The sequence below is a fragment of the Hyaena hyaena genome, unplaced genomic scaffold (genome assembly GCF_003009895.1).
Source record: "Hyaena hyaena isolate Hyena2069 unplaced genomic scaffold, ASM300989v1 scaffold_182, whole genome shotgun sequence".
Lineage (NCBI taxonomy): Eukaryota > Metazoa > Chordata > Mammalia > Carnivora > Hyaenidae > Hyaena > Hyaena hyaena.
The window spans coordinates 1,813,196-1,827,867 of NW_024080814.1; the positions used below are offsets into that span (position 1 = coordinate 1,813,196).

At 36.3% G+C, this 14,672-nt stretch overlaps 1 protein-coding gene across 4 annotated transcripts in view; it reads left to right on the forward strand.

The window, feature by feature from the left end:
• The window catches only part of ITPR2 (inositol 1,4,5-trisphosphate receptor type 2), a 501,862-nt gene that overhangs the window by 344,503 nt on the left and 142,687 nt on the right, over nucleotides 1–14,672 (forward strand). For all 4 annotated transcript variants that reach the window (XM_039240789.1, XM_039240790.1, XM_039240791.1 and 1 more), the window contains exons 43-45: nucleotides 983–1,093; nucleotides 5,562–5,657; nucleotides 7,794–7,916. In XM_039240789.1, the coding sequence (XP_039096720.1) occupies nucleotides 983–1,093; nucleotides 5,562–5,657; nucleotides 7,794–7,916 (330 nt within the window). The remainder of the gene's footprint in view (nucleotides 1–982; nucleotides 1,094–5,561; nucleotides 5,658–7,793; nucleotides 7,917–14,672) is intronic.

A 14,672-nucleotide genomic window follows, 5' to 3' on the forward strand; every position in this document is an offset into this window, starting at 1 on the left:
TCTCAGGATGTTTTATAAACTTTCCCCAAGTAGATCCCTCTATGAATCACTCAGATTTCAGGAAACTGCAGAACTTCAGTTAACCACTGTCATGGACAGGATGTCCCTAGAACATTAGAAGACACCTGTATTCCTTGTCTGCTGCCACCCAGCACTTGCAGCAGTGCCTTTTGTGACTCACTTAGTACTAAGTACCAGCTAAATTGATATCTACATCAGTACAAACTTCAGGCATATCATGAACACTCCTTTAATAAATGGGAATATTCTCCTAGCCAGGAGAAATCAGGTCTTAAAATTCCAAATTTAAGGCACTTCTCTATTGGAGGGAATATTAAAATTTGTTGGTTGAAAGAGTATTTAACTTAATTTTTGAAATTCTTTGAAAGTCTATAAAAGTGGTTCATTTTAAAAGATACCTGGGGCCCCTGGGTGAGTTCATAATAATAAATAGAGTGCTCCTTTTGGGTGAGTTCAGTTGGGTAAGTGTTCCTCTTGATTTCAGCTCAGGTCATGATCTCACAGTTGTGAGATCAAGTCCTGCACCGGGCTCTGTGCGTACAGCGCGGAGTCTGCTTGGGATTCTCTCTTTCCCTCTCTCTGCTCCTCCTCATTCACTCTTTCTTTCTCTTAAAATAAATAAGCATTTTAAAAACAAAAGATGCCTGTTACACACTGTCTTTTTCAGTGTTCTGCGTTCAAAAACACTTAATCAATACTATTAATACTATTTAATTAGAATTAAAAGATTCTAATATAAAAGAACAAATAAAACTTAAATCCTTGACTTAATCTCAAAGTTAAAACTTAATTATATTTAAAGATATATTTAAATTATATATTTAATATATTATATTTTAATATATATATTTAAGTTATTTATATAAACTTAAAACTACGATGACTGTTATTTTATGTCAGATAATTTCTAGTACCTTTATGTTATAAATAAAATGTTGTTTACAAACATTTTGCTTTCTAGACGTGTATTGCTACTCATGAATCAAATGGGATTGATATCATCATTGCTTTGATTCTAAATGACATAAACCCTCTCGGTAAATATCGAATGGATCTGGTGCTCCAACTAAAGGTAGAGTGAATCCACAATTTGGGGGTGGGGGAGTGAGGAGTGACATTTTCTATATAAAACTTGCTTTCTGAATTGATTCTGAATCTTCAAGTAGCTCTTGTAAAACCCCAGATATTATCCTATTTTCAGCTAATGAATTGACAGAAAGATATAGTAAAAGCACAATGTGCACTAAATTCCTAATGAAACGTCCAACAAGCTTGGATACAATGTTCATTTGGAGGGTACTTTATTGCAAGGTCTTTTAAGTAGCCACTTTGTTTCACTACTTCTCTTTGTTTTTATTTTATATATATTTTTTATTATATAGAGGAACAGAAGGTGTTAAAAATTCATCATGCCATGTATTTTTAATTCAGCTTGACTACAGAATTCTATCTAGCAAGTCACAATGAATTGGACTATGTAAAAAAAGGGGGGGGGGGGCTGCATTCTAGTTTTATGGCTGTCTTCTTTCTAAAAGTTATTTACTTTTACATCAGAATCTTATTTTTTCCCCAAATACTATGAGCTATTTTCACACTCCCTGTGAGAAGCTGCCTTAACTTAAGCTGTGCACATACTTCCCAGCAGTTCCATTTATCAGAGCTCAGGAACAAAATGGCATTTAAATTTTTTTCTTCAAGTTTTTGCCAAATGGAAATAGACAAATGAATATACACAAGAAATATAAATCCCAAATCCAAAAGCATGATATTCAATAGAGATGAATTATTAAAGATCACATTATTATGTTTAGTGTTAAAGTGTAAAAAAAACACAAAAAACGTTGGATATAATTTTTCTGTAAAGACAGGTCTACCCAGTATCACAGCAAATATAATAAAGTTAAACTTTGTATAGGTAAATTTATGACGAGGAAGAATAGGAATGACATTTTTATAATTTTGTTTCTTTTTTCTTTAAAAAAATTTAGCATTTTTATTTATTTTTGAGAGACAGAGGGAAACAGAGCATGAGTGGGGAAGGGTGAGAGAGAGAGGGAAACACAGAATTCATGAAGCAGACTCCTGGCTCTGAGCTGTCAGCACAGAGCCCAACAGAGGGCTTGAACCTATGAACTGCTAGATCATGACCTGAGCGCGAGTCGACACTTAACCGACTGAGCCACCCAGGCGCCCCTATAATTTTGTTTCTAAATGTAGATTTAGATATATAATGGAATCATATGTTGTGCTTATGTGAAGATTGTGCTAGAGGCTCCGAATAAGCAAATGTTTCTTTTCACAGACAAGGTGAATTTGTATTTTTTCACTGTTTTCATTGGCAGTATGTATAAGTATAAGCCTTAGGTCTTTCTGTTCATAGAATAGAATGAAGATGATCCTTACATAGATTGAACTTGTATCCTTTTCTTCATTAACATCATACTTTAGTTAATGAAGCCAACCTAGGCCCATAATAGCTTGGTTTGAGTTACGAGAAAAATGTTTATTTCATCTTATATTCATCTTTAATCATAATTCATAAAAAACAACATACAGAAGCCTTGACCTTCAGCTTTTAAAATCCTTTATTGGCCTAAGAACTATACCTTTAAATCTCATTTTTAATTGATGTAACTTAATGGGGGGAAATACTGAGTGGTTCATCAATTTAGAACAAAGTATAGGCATATAGATTACTTACAAACCCAGACCTATGTAAAAAAACTAAATGACAGTGTATTACTTAGCAGTATATAGATATGTTTAGCTGTTTAAATGAAAATGGTTTTTTTGAAAATGGATTATTTAAAATGTCCTTTATGTTACTAAGCATTATTATATATATCTTTTCAAAATATGACAATTGGCTGAATCAAACTATATACAAAATACCAGAGGAATGGATTTAACTTGAAATATTTAAAATATAGTCTTCTGCTTCAAGAACAAGGCATTTATAACTTTTCAAGCAATCTATGAAGCTGTGTATACAATGGTCAATATGAGAACAATGTTTTTAAGGTAGAATAATACATATTGGCCTTTTTTAGGGGACCTCCATGGATAGAATGCTTTCAATTATAAATTCTCCATAACATTATAGAGTATGCCATATTTCAAATGCTGAATTAAGGTTTATTTTATATCACTCATTCTTAAATTTAACTGTTTATTTATAATTTTAACTGTACTTAATTTTATATACTCACTATACAAGTTTTTGAATTTTTAATGCATATGTCTTGTCCTTTCATTTTTAATTTATATTTCATAGCTGATTTGTGACTGTAAAGTGTTGAATTTGTAAATAGGTAGTTTTTGAATAAAGGTCCCTAACTCCCTTTGGAAGAAAATCTTCTGTTAACGCCGACACACACATTTGATTTCTTAGTGTATATAGGCTCTTGTACTTTCAAGTTGACTCAGATTTCAGTAGGTCATTTACAAAACTTCCATTCTTCCAACATAGTATAAAAAGAAAATTGGTTGGAAAAAAAATCATCTTGCTAAGGGTATTCTGAAATTGGATGTATTTTAAGCTATTATGTATTGGGCCTGCTAAGTAAAGTTCATTAGAGAATACTGTGAGTGTTACCAAGGTTTTAGCTTTAAATTCTGTAAGATCAGTTCAGATTTCTCTGAGGATCTAAGCTCTCCACTAATCCTGGAGCCTTATTTATTTATTTTTTTTAAGATATGTTGTTTGTATAGGATGCTAGATTATAAAAATGGATTTTAGGATTGGTACAAATCTGTAAAAACTGAAAATGGAACAGAAAAAAATAAAGCCACTTCCCTTACAAAATCCTAAAGCTTTTCCAGGACATCACTACCATCATCATCAGACATCATTGCTACTAAAATTAGTCATTTAAAGACAGTCTTTAGGCTATACTTCTGAAAGAAAAAAAATAGTTGGAGACAAGTTAGTGTTAAAATACTCAGTAAAATTAATTTGTATAAAATTAACAAAATTTATATAGTGAATGTCTATATACATCAAGCAACTGATTCAGTTCAAGTTTTTATCCTGTAAGATGTTAATTTTGACTCACTGAAAAACATCTTAAAGCCGTTTGACTCTACTTCTCTTGTGCTCCTATCAAAGATTGTGTGTGGAGGTTGAGATTTTTATCTAAATAAATATTGCGGAAACACTGTAGAAATATCTCCCAGGTGGTTTTTATCATTTCACAGTCAGCCACAATTCTGGAGCTGTGCTATTGAAAACAGTGTAAAGAAACATCTTCCCACATGTTGAGGATATTGTGCTTTGTGTAATAAGACTTTCTATAATTCTTTGGATCATAAATCAACTATATCAGAAACATTTTTGCAGTCTTCAGGTCAAATGTTTGAGAATATGTATTTATAAACCAAATTAGAAACATCAAAGACAATGTAAACTAGTTTTAGTCTCTATTAAACAAAATTAGAAAATATTATTCTTCTACAACCCAGATGATAAGCATGTTGCATAAATACTGCCATAGGGTGAGACCAAAAAACTATTATCAATAAATATCCATTTTACTTCTAACTCATAAATTTAGAATTTTATAGATTAATTCTCAGTAATTATTGCTGAAATGTCTTTAAAATTTTGATATGCTAATATGTATTCATGTTTCATGCTACAAACTATTACACTAAGTTCTTTAAATTGTATGCCATTTCTGTAAAATACATCATTACTACTGGTTCACTTTACTGTCTTTTTAAAAATTTTTAAATGTTTATTTTTGAGAGAAAAAGAGAAAGAGCTGGGGAGGGACAGAGAGAGAGGGAAGGAGACACAAAATCCGAAGCAGGTTCCAGGCTCTGAGCTGTCAGTACAGAGCCTAATGCAGGCCTCCAGCTCACAAACCGTGAGATCATGACCTGAGCTAAAGCCAGATGAGCCACCCAGGCGCCCCTCACCTTGTTTAGTCTCATTAAAATGGCATCATGGCAATGCCTATTTAGAAAATGGTGAAGGAAAATATTATATTTTAATGCATTACATATAAAGTCAATTTTGTATTTAAAACACTCTTTCACCAATATTTAAAATATTCTTTGTAAGGTGTCTCTCATGATTCATTATTTTTATTATGTGTTGACTCTGAAATAAAGCATTCTATTTTATTTATGTATGTATGTATGAACGTATTTATTTATTTATTTATTTAAGAGAGAGAGAGAGAGAGAGAGAGCATATGAGTGCCCACATGCTTAAGTGAGCAAGGCGGGGGCAGAAGAAGAGGGAGAGAGCAAATCCTAAGCAAGCTCCATGCTCGGTGGATATGGGGCTCCATCTCATGACTGTGAGATCATGACCTGAGCGTAAATCAAGAGTTGGATGCTTCACTGACTGAGCCACCCAGGCGCCCCTAAAACATTCTATTTTAAAATGTTAGTTAGCCAAATGAAATTAGCAGTTTAAAATTGTGTTTGTTTTTTTAAAAAATGCTCCTGCTAATGTCAACTGAAACAAATGTAGGGATTGTTACTTCATGAAATAGGCTTTTCTTGTGCATTAACTGAATCTGTCTCTCTAGAACAATGCCTCCAAGCTCTTGCTGGCCATCATGGAAAGCAGACATGACAGCGAGAATGCGGAAAGAATTCTTTTTAACATGAGACCCAGGGAATTGGTAAGAAAACTTTTGAAATTATTCTAATAATGTGCATCCACAAAGGGACAAATTTGTAGTGTGCATGTCAGGAAAAGAGTCTAGTGACTTTTCACTGCTCTACCAAACATGACGGCATGTCACGACCTACCTTTACAAGTAACTCAGGAGGTCCCCTGATGCCAAATGCCTGTGTGATTTGGGTCCTTACTTCATTGGTTTTATCCACACTGAGTACTTTTTTTTTTTTTAGTTTATTTATTTATTTTGAATGAGAGGAACAGACAGAGTGCACAAACAGGGGAGGGGTAGAGAGAGAGGGAAAGAGAGAATCCCAAGCAGGCTCCAGGCTGTCAGTACAGAGCCCAATGTGGGGCTTAATCACACGAACTGCGAGTTCATGACCCGAGCCACAGCTAAGAGTCAGACACTTAACTGGCTGAGCCACCCAGATGCTCCTCTAAGTACTTTTCTTAATCAGATTGTCACAATATTACACTATCTACAAATTCTTTTTGCCAGAAAAAATAGTTCGCTTTAGTTTGTGTGTTGGAATATTTGAGAAAGATATGTAAAAAATGTTTTTCCTCGAAAATTTTGTCTGTATCTCTTTCTGAACAATAAGAATAAAACCAATACCTTCTGTACTTGTTTGTGTCATTGAAATACTACACCATGCTTGGCCTAAAGGAAATTATGTGAAAACTTGACCAGGGATTCCACAGAGAATCATTAGTGTGTCTTCTTATTTTAGAAGTTATACTTTCTTGGGGCACCTGGGTGGCTTAGTCGGTTAAGCGTCCGACTTTCGCTTAGGTCATGATCTCGCGGTTCGTGGGTTCGAGCCCCACGTCGGGCTCTGTGCTGACTGCCAGCTCAGAGCCTGGAGCCTGTTTCAGTCTGTGACCCCCTCTCTCTCTGACCCTCCCCTGCTCACACTGTCTCTCTCTCTCTCTCCTAGAAATAAATAAAACATTAAAAAAATTAAAAAAAAAAAGAAGTTATACTTTCTTCCTCGCTTATAACATGAAAATTCTGGAGGAATATCACATGCTTTAAGGGCCCTGGGCTTCTTTTTTAAATTTTAATTCCAGTATATTTCACATCCAGGGTTATATTGGTTCCAGGCGCACAACATAGTGATTCAACAATTCCATACATCACCCAGGGCTCTTCACGACAAGTGCGCTCCTTAATCCCCACCACCTATTTCACCCATCCCCCCACCCATCTCCTTTCTGGTAACCATCAGTTTGTTCCCTACAGTTAAGAGTCTGTTTCTTGGTTTGTCTCTCTCTTTTTGTCCTTGAAAGCATGGGGTTTCAAAAGCACTGAGAACATTCTCAAACCATATAACTCAGTGACCCCATGACTAAGTCCCAATCTTATGAGCACTACAAGGAGATCTTACGGAAGGCAGTCTTTTGCTCTCTGTTTAATAGTGAGGAATGAAGTTGAGGAGGGCAGATAAAGAAAAATGAAAGATACGGTTTTATTTAACATATATTTACGGAGAGCCTCCTATCTGTAATGTAGTGGACTAAGAGGAGCAAGACGTTTTCTATTCTTATGGTTAAATGGGACAAAGAATGACATGTTCATTCAGCAACAGCACTGTACAATAGCCCTCTGCCCACGGCACCCTTATCTCATCATCCACTTTTTCCTTGTGGCCCACCATCAGTTTCTTGCCTGAGTTCATGCCCCTACTGTGCTCACTCAGTGCCTCACACTTAGTGCTGCCATAGAACTGTCGTGTTCACCTCTTGATGTACCGACTCTCCCACTGGACAGTAAGTTTCTTGAGGGCATATACTGTGTTGTACCCACTGTTGAGTCCTCAGTACAGAGGATGACGTCCAATACCATTTGTCCCTGTACCTTGTGGAAGCTTAATAAATAATGGATGGGTCTCAGGGCTCCAGAGTTGCCTAACTCATTGGAACTTTGGCATTGTCAACATTCAGACATCAAAGCAAAAGTTTTCAAGGAAGACAGAAGATATTGTTCATGTTTATTTAAATAAAGATGATTTCCAAGGCCATTTTCATTTATAGTTCTTTTGTACTTTTCAAGTCTTAGGAAGTGTTCCAGTTTTTAATTGTATCTCGTAGACAATGTAAAATGCCTGTTGTTCCTATTTGTTTTTTTTGATAGGTGGACGTGATGAAGAACGCCTATAACCAAGGATTGGAATGTGACCATGGGGATGATGATGGAGGAGATGATGGTGTTTCCCCAAAGGATGTTGGGCACAATATCTATATTCTGGCCCATCAGGTATCACATTTTACATCTTGTATTCTTTTGCTAATCTTATCAGTTGTGTTTTGTGCCATGGCTTGTTATTTTCAAGTTCTGGTCCCTTCATTTCTTCAGCACCTGCCCCCTTGCTCTGGGCCAAGGAGAAGGAAATGCTCCCCGAATTCCCAGCTGTGTTCCCAGAGTTATGCTAGGGGCTGATCCACAAGAAAATGATACTTGCTGCCAAAAACTTCTGGGCCAGGAGGGAGGAGACAGTCCCAGGTCAGAGCCTGAAAAATAGGCAAACCATGGCAACAAATGGAAGTCTGAAGGAGAGAGGCGAAGAGGCTGAGAAGATAGTGTGAAGTAAGGGGGTGCCTTCAGGTCTAATCAGGATAAACCTTGCAGATGGCTTTTGGCCTCTTTGAGTTGTAGGTTGGCATGTTTCATACAGAAGTCATAAGTGGTTTCCATTGGACTTCTAACAGATACTGGGCTAAATTCTAAATTCTTTTAGAGGAACCATTTTGATTCTATAGTACCTCATGAAAATAGATGCTTGATAAGTATTATTTGATTAATTTAATTTTATTAACATGAAGATCAACTTGAAATCTGCATCTTCTAACACAGATTTGTTTAAAAGTTAAACATATTGAATGTACAATGCCAATTTGATTTTTTCCATAATGGTTTCTTCTTTTTTTTACAAGATAAAATCTAAACTTTGTGGACTTTCCCAATCTTTCTTTCCAGTCGTTTACTCATATTGTCAACCTCTCCCTCTTTCTTCTTCCCATATATCATTTCAGTTAATTGAATAGACATTGGTAGATATAAAGTAAGATCCTGAGTATATTTACTTACTTTTACTTTTTAAATTTTTCCAGTTTTATTGAGATATAATTGACATATACAGCACTGTGTAAATTTAAGGTGTTAAAAGATTACTCTTTAGATACTTCTTGCCCTTCTCTTCTTTGTATGTCTGATATATGTAAACTCAAGTATTTTTACAAAAGGTCTGGAGAGGAGTTGCATTCTAGGATATATTAACAAAAGAGGTTGCTCTGGTTTTTTAATACATTTCAATCACTTAGAAGATTTTTGGGTCTCTCCCAAAATGCATATATAGAATGGAAACAGTTAAGGGCAGATGGGTTATAGCTAGAAAGACAAAAGAAAATTTTATGTATTGAGAAGGACAGAATGAAGGACAAGTTGAAGGAAGTGAACACAGAGCTTTAGGATGCGGAAAAGGTATTGTTTTTGAGAGAAAGAGAAATTCAGATGACAGGAATTGAGTCAATCTAGAAAAGGAATGACTAAAGATTGAATGTGAATGGAAAGAAAAAAAATCACAGGCTGAGAATGAAAACCAAACTGGCTACTAGAATGAATAGAGAAACGTGATGGCCCGACATGGACAGTGTTTAGAAGGAAAACAACAAGGAAGAATGAGCCAGAGGGAACAGTGAAAATTTTAGAAGAAAATTTTAGAACAGAGCCCCCCATGTGTTCTTGACTGAAAGCTAATCTTGCTCTGTCTGGAGAGGCTGTCCCCTCTGCCTGCGTGAGCAACTACACAAACAAGCCCTAACCTTGAAGCCTTTCAGTGGGAAAGGAACAACCAGACCACCAAGTCAGCCTTGGAACCAGTAGAGTGGCAGCTGTTTGAACCAATCACCCATAATCATGAAGAGGAGGTTTTAAAATGTAACCTCAGATTACCAGTATGATGTGTGTAACAGTAAAAATGTCAAGGTCAAGAAGACACTCTTTTAGGTCAGTTCATTTTTAATCAGACTAAGGATAAGAGTAGAGAATACAAATTTTAAAAACAGGCTATGGAGAATATTGAAAAGAATGGATAATGATAATGAAGAATACAAGAGCTAGTCACAGATTGAAAGGTAATGATACAAAATATAAAAGGTGTAAAAAGTGAAGATTGCATAAGGGTCATGGTCTTGATGGGTTTAAGTTTATGGCAGTTCTTGAAGAGAACAGCTTAGATTTTAAAATTATGGTGGAGTTGTCCCAAAGTGGGAATTCAGGAGTAGTAAAAAAAAAAAAAAAGAAAAAAAAAGAAAAGAAAAAAAGGAGCAAGGGTATAAAATATAAAAACAACTTAATGAAACAAAGAGATAATGTTACAATGTGAAAATGGCTTGCATGGATATATAGAGGTTTGTCAATGCCACAAAACCAAAAATTTGCCGAACTGGAATGGTACAATGCAGAGATACATAAATGAAGCCAGATTTCAGGAAGAGGGAGTACATCACAAGAGTAAAGGGAAGCAGATTCTGAATTGCTGAACATAAATTGTTAAGAGTAAATATGAAATGAGAGTCCATGTGCATTCTTCTAGGAACTCAAAAGGGGGTAGGAATGACAAATGTATGGAACAGTATATGTAACTGACAGTGTAGAGTTAAGCAACTGTCCTCTTATTTATGTATAGTGGTGCAGAACATTGTTACTTTAGTACTTTTAAGTGTATTCTCTTGGGTGACTCTTCCCACCATCTTTTAATGAAAAATTCAGTTTTCCCTCATAGAAGAGAATCCACTGTGCTCTTTTGATCTTTCCACAAGTGACTCCTTCAGCTTTCTTTAGGCTTGGATGTTATATTTCTTCGGAAGCCAGCCACGGTTGTTGGGTGCATTATGAATCTGCTGTTCAAACAACTGCCACACCGAAGCACAAATGCAAAGAACAGGGGGTGTATACTTTCCTTCAGGAGTAGCCATGTGGCTCAGCTCCAGGGGTTTCATGGAGTCCAGATTTCTCTGCTTTCTTTGTGGACATGGAATTATTTGTCTCCTGAACGCTGATGACCATGCAGATTGGTTTCTGCCTTTGCACAGTTCAGTAATTCCAAAACCAACGTTCGACTTCCTCCTTGTTTTACTATAATCATCTTTTGTACAGACAGTTTATTTTGGTGCACTCAGACTTTCAATTTTTGTTGTTATTCTCTTCGTGGTAGTGAGGTAGTTCTGCTTTTCTGCCATGACATCCTTTTCGGCCCTTCCTGTGGTTGGTGTTACAAGAAACAAATAATGCTTCTTGTAAGTGTCTTGTCTGATCTACATAATACTATAAATACATCAAAAAGGGAATTTCTCAAGTTCAATACTATAGTGCGTGCAGAGAATTTCCTTAAAATTCAGCTATGTGCCCTTTTTGATTTTCCGTCCTTCACGTGTTCTCCTTACACATCTCTGCTTCTTCTTTCTCCTGTGGTCTTGTTCTTTTATATTTTACTTTCTTCCTGTTCCTTCTCCCCTTCATTCCTGTCTTTCTATAGAATAGTCATTGCCTGCAATCTAGGACATTCTTCAGTACTTTGTGTATGTGTAACATGTATTAAACCATATTGCTTTTCTGGTCCCATGTAGCAAATTCTGTTTTATCTCTCTGAAAAACCTTATTTTATTTTCCCCCAAGCTTTATTGAGATATAATTGACACATAACACTGTATAAGTTTGATGTGTTGATTTGGCATATTCATATATTGCAAAATGATTACCGCCACACCATTAGCTTCATCCCATTGTATCACTATTTCTTATTTGGTAAGAACATTTAAGGTATACTCTCTTGGCAACATTCAAGTATATGGTATAGTAAGTATTATTAACTATATTCACCAATCTGTACATTAGATCCTCGGAACTTGTTAATCTTACAACTGGACATTTATTTTTTTTATTTTTATTTTTTACAAATAGTTTATTGTCAAGTTGGTTTCCACATAACACCCAGTGCTCATCCCCACAAGTGCCCTCCTCCATGCCCATCCCCCCTCCCCCCCACATCCATCAGTCCTCAGTTTTTGTCAGCATTCAAGAGTCTCTCATGGTTTGCCTCTCTCCCTTTCCCCCACCATTTCCCCCCTTCTTCTCCCCCTTGGTCTTCCGTCAAGTTCCTCCTAATCCTCCTATACGTGCAAACATATGATATTTGTCCTTCTCTGCCTGACTTATTTCGCTCAGCATAACACCCTCAAGGTCCATCCATGTTGCTACACGGGGCCAGATTTCATTGTTTCTCATTGCCATGTAGTATTCCATAGTATAGATAAACCACATCTTCTGGATCCATTCGTCCGTTGATGGACACTGAGGTTCTTTCCCTGTTTTGGCTATTGTTGAGAGTGCTGCTATGAACATTGGGGGGCATGTGCTCCTATGCATCAGCATTTCTGTATCCCTTGGGTCAATTCCTAGCAGTGCTATTGCTGGGTCATAGGGGAGTTCTAGTGTTAGTTTCCTGAGGACCCTCCACACTGCTTTCCAGAGGGGCTGTACCACAACTGGACATTTATATCCTTTGACCAATACCTCTTTATTTCTCTCAGCCCCCACCCCTGGCAATCACATTTCCACTCTCTGTTTCTATGAGTTCCACATTTTTAGATTCCACATGTAAGAGATCATATGGTATTTGTCTTTCTCCAACTTATTTAATTAACTTAGCATAATGCCCTCAAAGTCCATCTAAGTTGTTGCAAACAGCAGGATTTCCCTTTTTCTTATATAGCTAAATAGTATTCCATTGTGTAAATATATATACCACGTCTTCTTTATGCATTCATTCATTTATGGATACTTAGGTTGTTTCCACATCTTGGCTGTTGTAAATAGTGCTGCAGTGAACATGTGAGACCTTCTATTTTAATACCTACTAGATCTAAGATTTATATGGAGTAAGTTCTTTATCATAAGGAAAGAGAGAATGGATCGTTATAACTGGCTATATGAAATTATTTTTAAAATATAGATTTTAAAAGTTTTAGTGAGCATTTCTCTATGTCACTAAATGGTCTTTGAAAACATAATTTTAATGTCTGGACAATCATCCATCATTTGAATGTACCATAATTTATTTAATCATTCCTATTGTGGGACATTTAGGTCTCTAATGTGTTGATATTATAAATTATGCTATGATTAACGTCCTCATACATTAATCTTTGTCTGCTACACTGATTACCTCCCTAGGATAAATTCCAAGAAGTTTAATTACTAGGTCACAGAATAGTAACTATTTTATGGTTCTTGACGCATATCATAAAATTGTTTTTCACAATGTGTGATGGTGTTAATTTTACTGAATCCTAAAATTACTACCATTTAAAAAAATATTTGCCCAACTTACAGTGTTTGGAACATAGTGACCACTCCACAAATGTTTGTTAAATGAATTAATCAATTATAGATGAAAGGGGATTTCATTTAATTCACATCTTTTGGATTACAAATAAAATGGACTATCTTTTAATGTCATTTGATATTTCTATTTTTTGTGAATTATCTGAAAATGTGTTTATCCATTCTTCTGACAGGGTTCATTTCTTGTTCTTGTTAGTGAATTTTAACTGACAGTAACCAATCTTAGTCATGGTAGTTATATCTACTTTTTCCAGATTAATTTGGTTTTTAATGTTTTAATGATAGGTTTCTTCTGCCATGATGAGCTCTCTTAAACACTCACCTAGATTTTCTTCTGGTATATAATGAATTCAGTTTTGATTTGATTATATAATCTTTCCATGTCATAAGGCAGAAATAATAAAAAAGTGAGTTCTGAAGCTAGGTTATCTCTGAAGATATAGTCTCAGATTTAGTAGTTACAGCAGTCCATGAGGACAGGGTTTATAAGAGTCACACGAGTGTGACATAGAGCATGGGTCACGGAGAGCATTAGCAGAAGAGATCAGGGCCAAATCCTGACCACCTTCAGGTTCAGACGGGGCATGTGAGTGAGGGCTGAGGGAGCAGGCCAGGCTGGGACAGTCTGGTGATCCTCTTCCAAAACAGGCCACCATTACTCACCTCTGTTGACTTCCCAGTTGGGATTGTAGGCCCTAGATTTCCACTTCTTTTAAGATTTCAACAGAAACCTGAATTTTGAAATTTTTGAAAAATGTAAAGTCTTTTAATTTTTAAATTTGACCATTCATTCAGTATTTGAAAAAGCATGAGCAGTCCAAACAAAGCTCGCCAGCAAGTGGAATGTATCCCATGAACCATAGTTTGCCACCTATGGAAGAGAGGATCCAGATTTCTCATTTATCCTTCATTCGCTCGCATGGATTTTTTGCGTGCTTACTAGATGGCAGGCACTGTGCTACCTGGTAGAGGTACAGCAGTGAAGACTAACAAGAGAGCAGCTCTCAGGGAATTTACATTCTGACTGGGAGCAATGAAGAGTAGACAAACCAGAAAGACAGCAGAGTATGATAGGAGCTCTGTGGTGAATGAGAACAGGGTGTGAGGAAAGACAGTGATGAAATGCCATTGTAGACTGGGGATCAGGAGGGTTTTCTCTGAGGAGCTGAAATTGAAGCTCGCCCTAAGTGAGAAAGCTCACGCCAGCAGTATGAAATGAGGAGGGAAGGGGGACATCCCAGAGAGTGGCTTGAAAGTGGCAATGAGCGTGGCATGTTTAGAGGAACAAAAGACCTGTGTAGCTAGACCCTCAACCAGCTGTTAGCACTCAAATATTATAATAATCACATACAATGCACCTAAAGCTCCTTTATTATAAGATAGTCTTTCGAGAACACTTATTGAGCACCTCTTACATCAGGCATCATTTCAGTTGCTAAAATGGAAAGATGAATAAGGATGGCATCAAGGAGCTCGCCGTTAAGAGTGTGTAGGGAGACAGGAGATAGATAAGTCATAATTTAATATACTTTTGTTAAAATGGAGGCATCCACAAAATATATTTTCCCTAGGAGTCAGGAGAGGGCTCATGGAAGAGGCAACACTTGA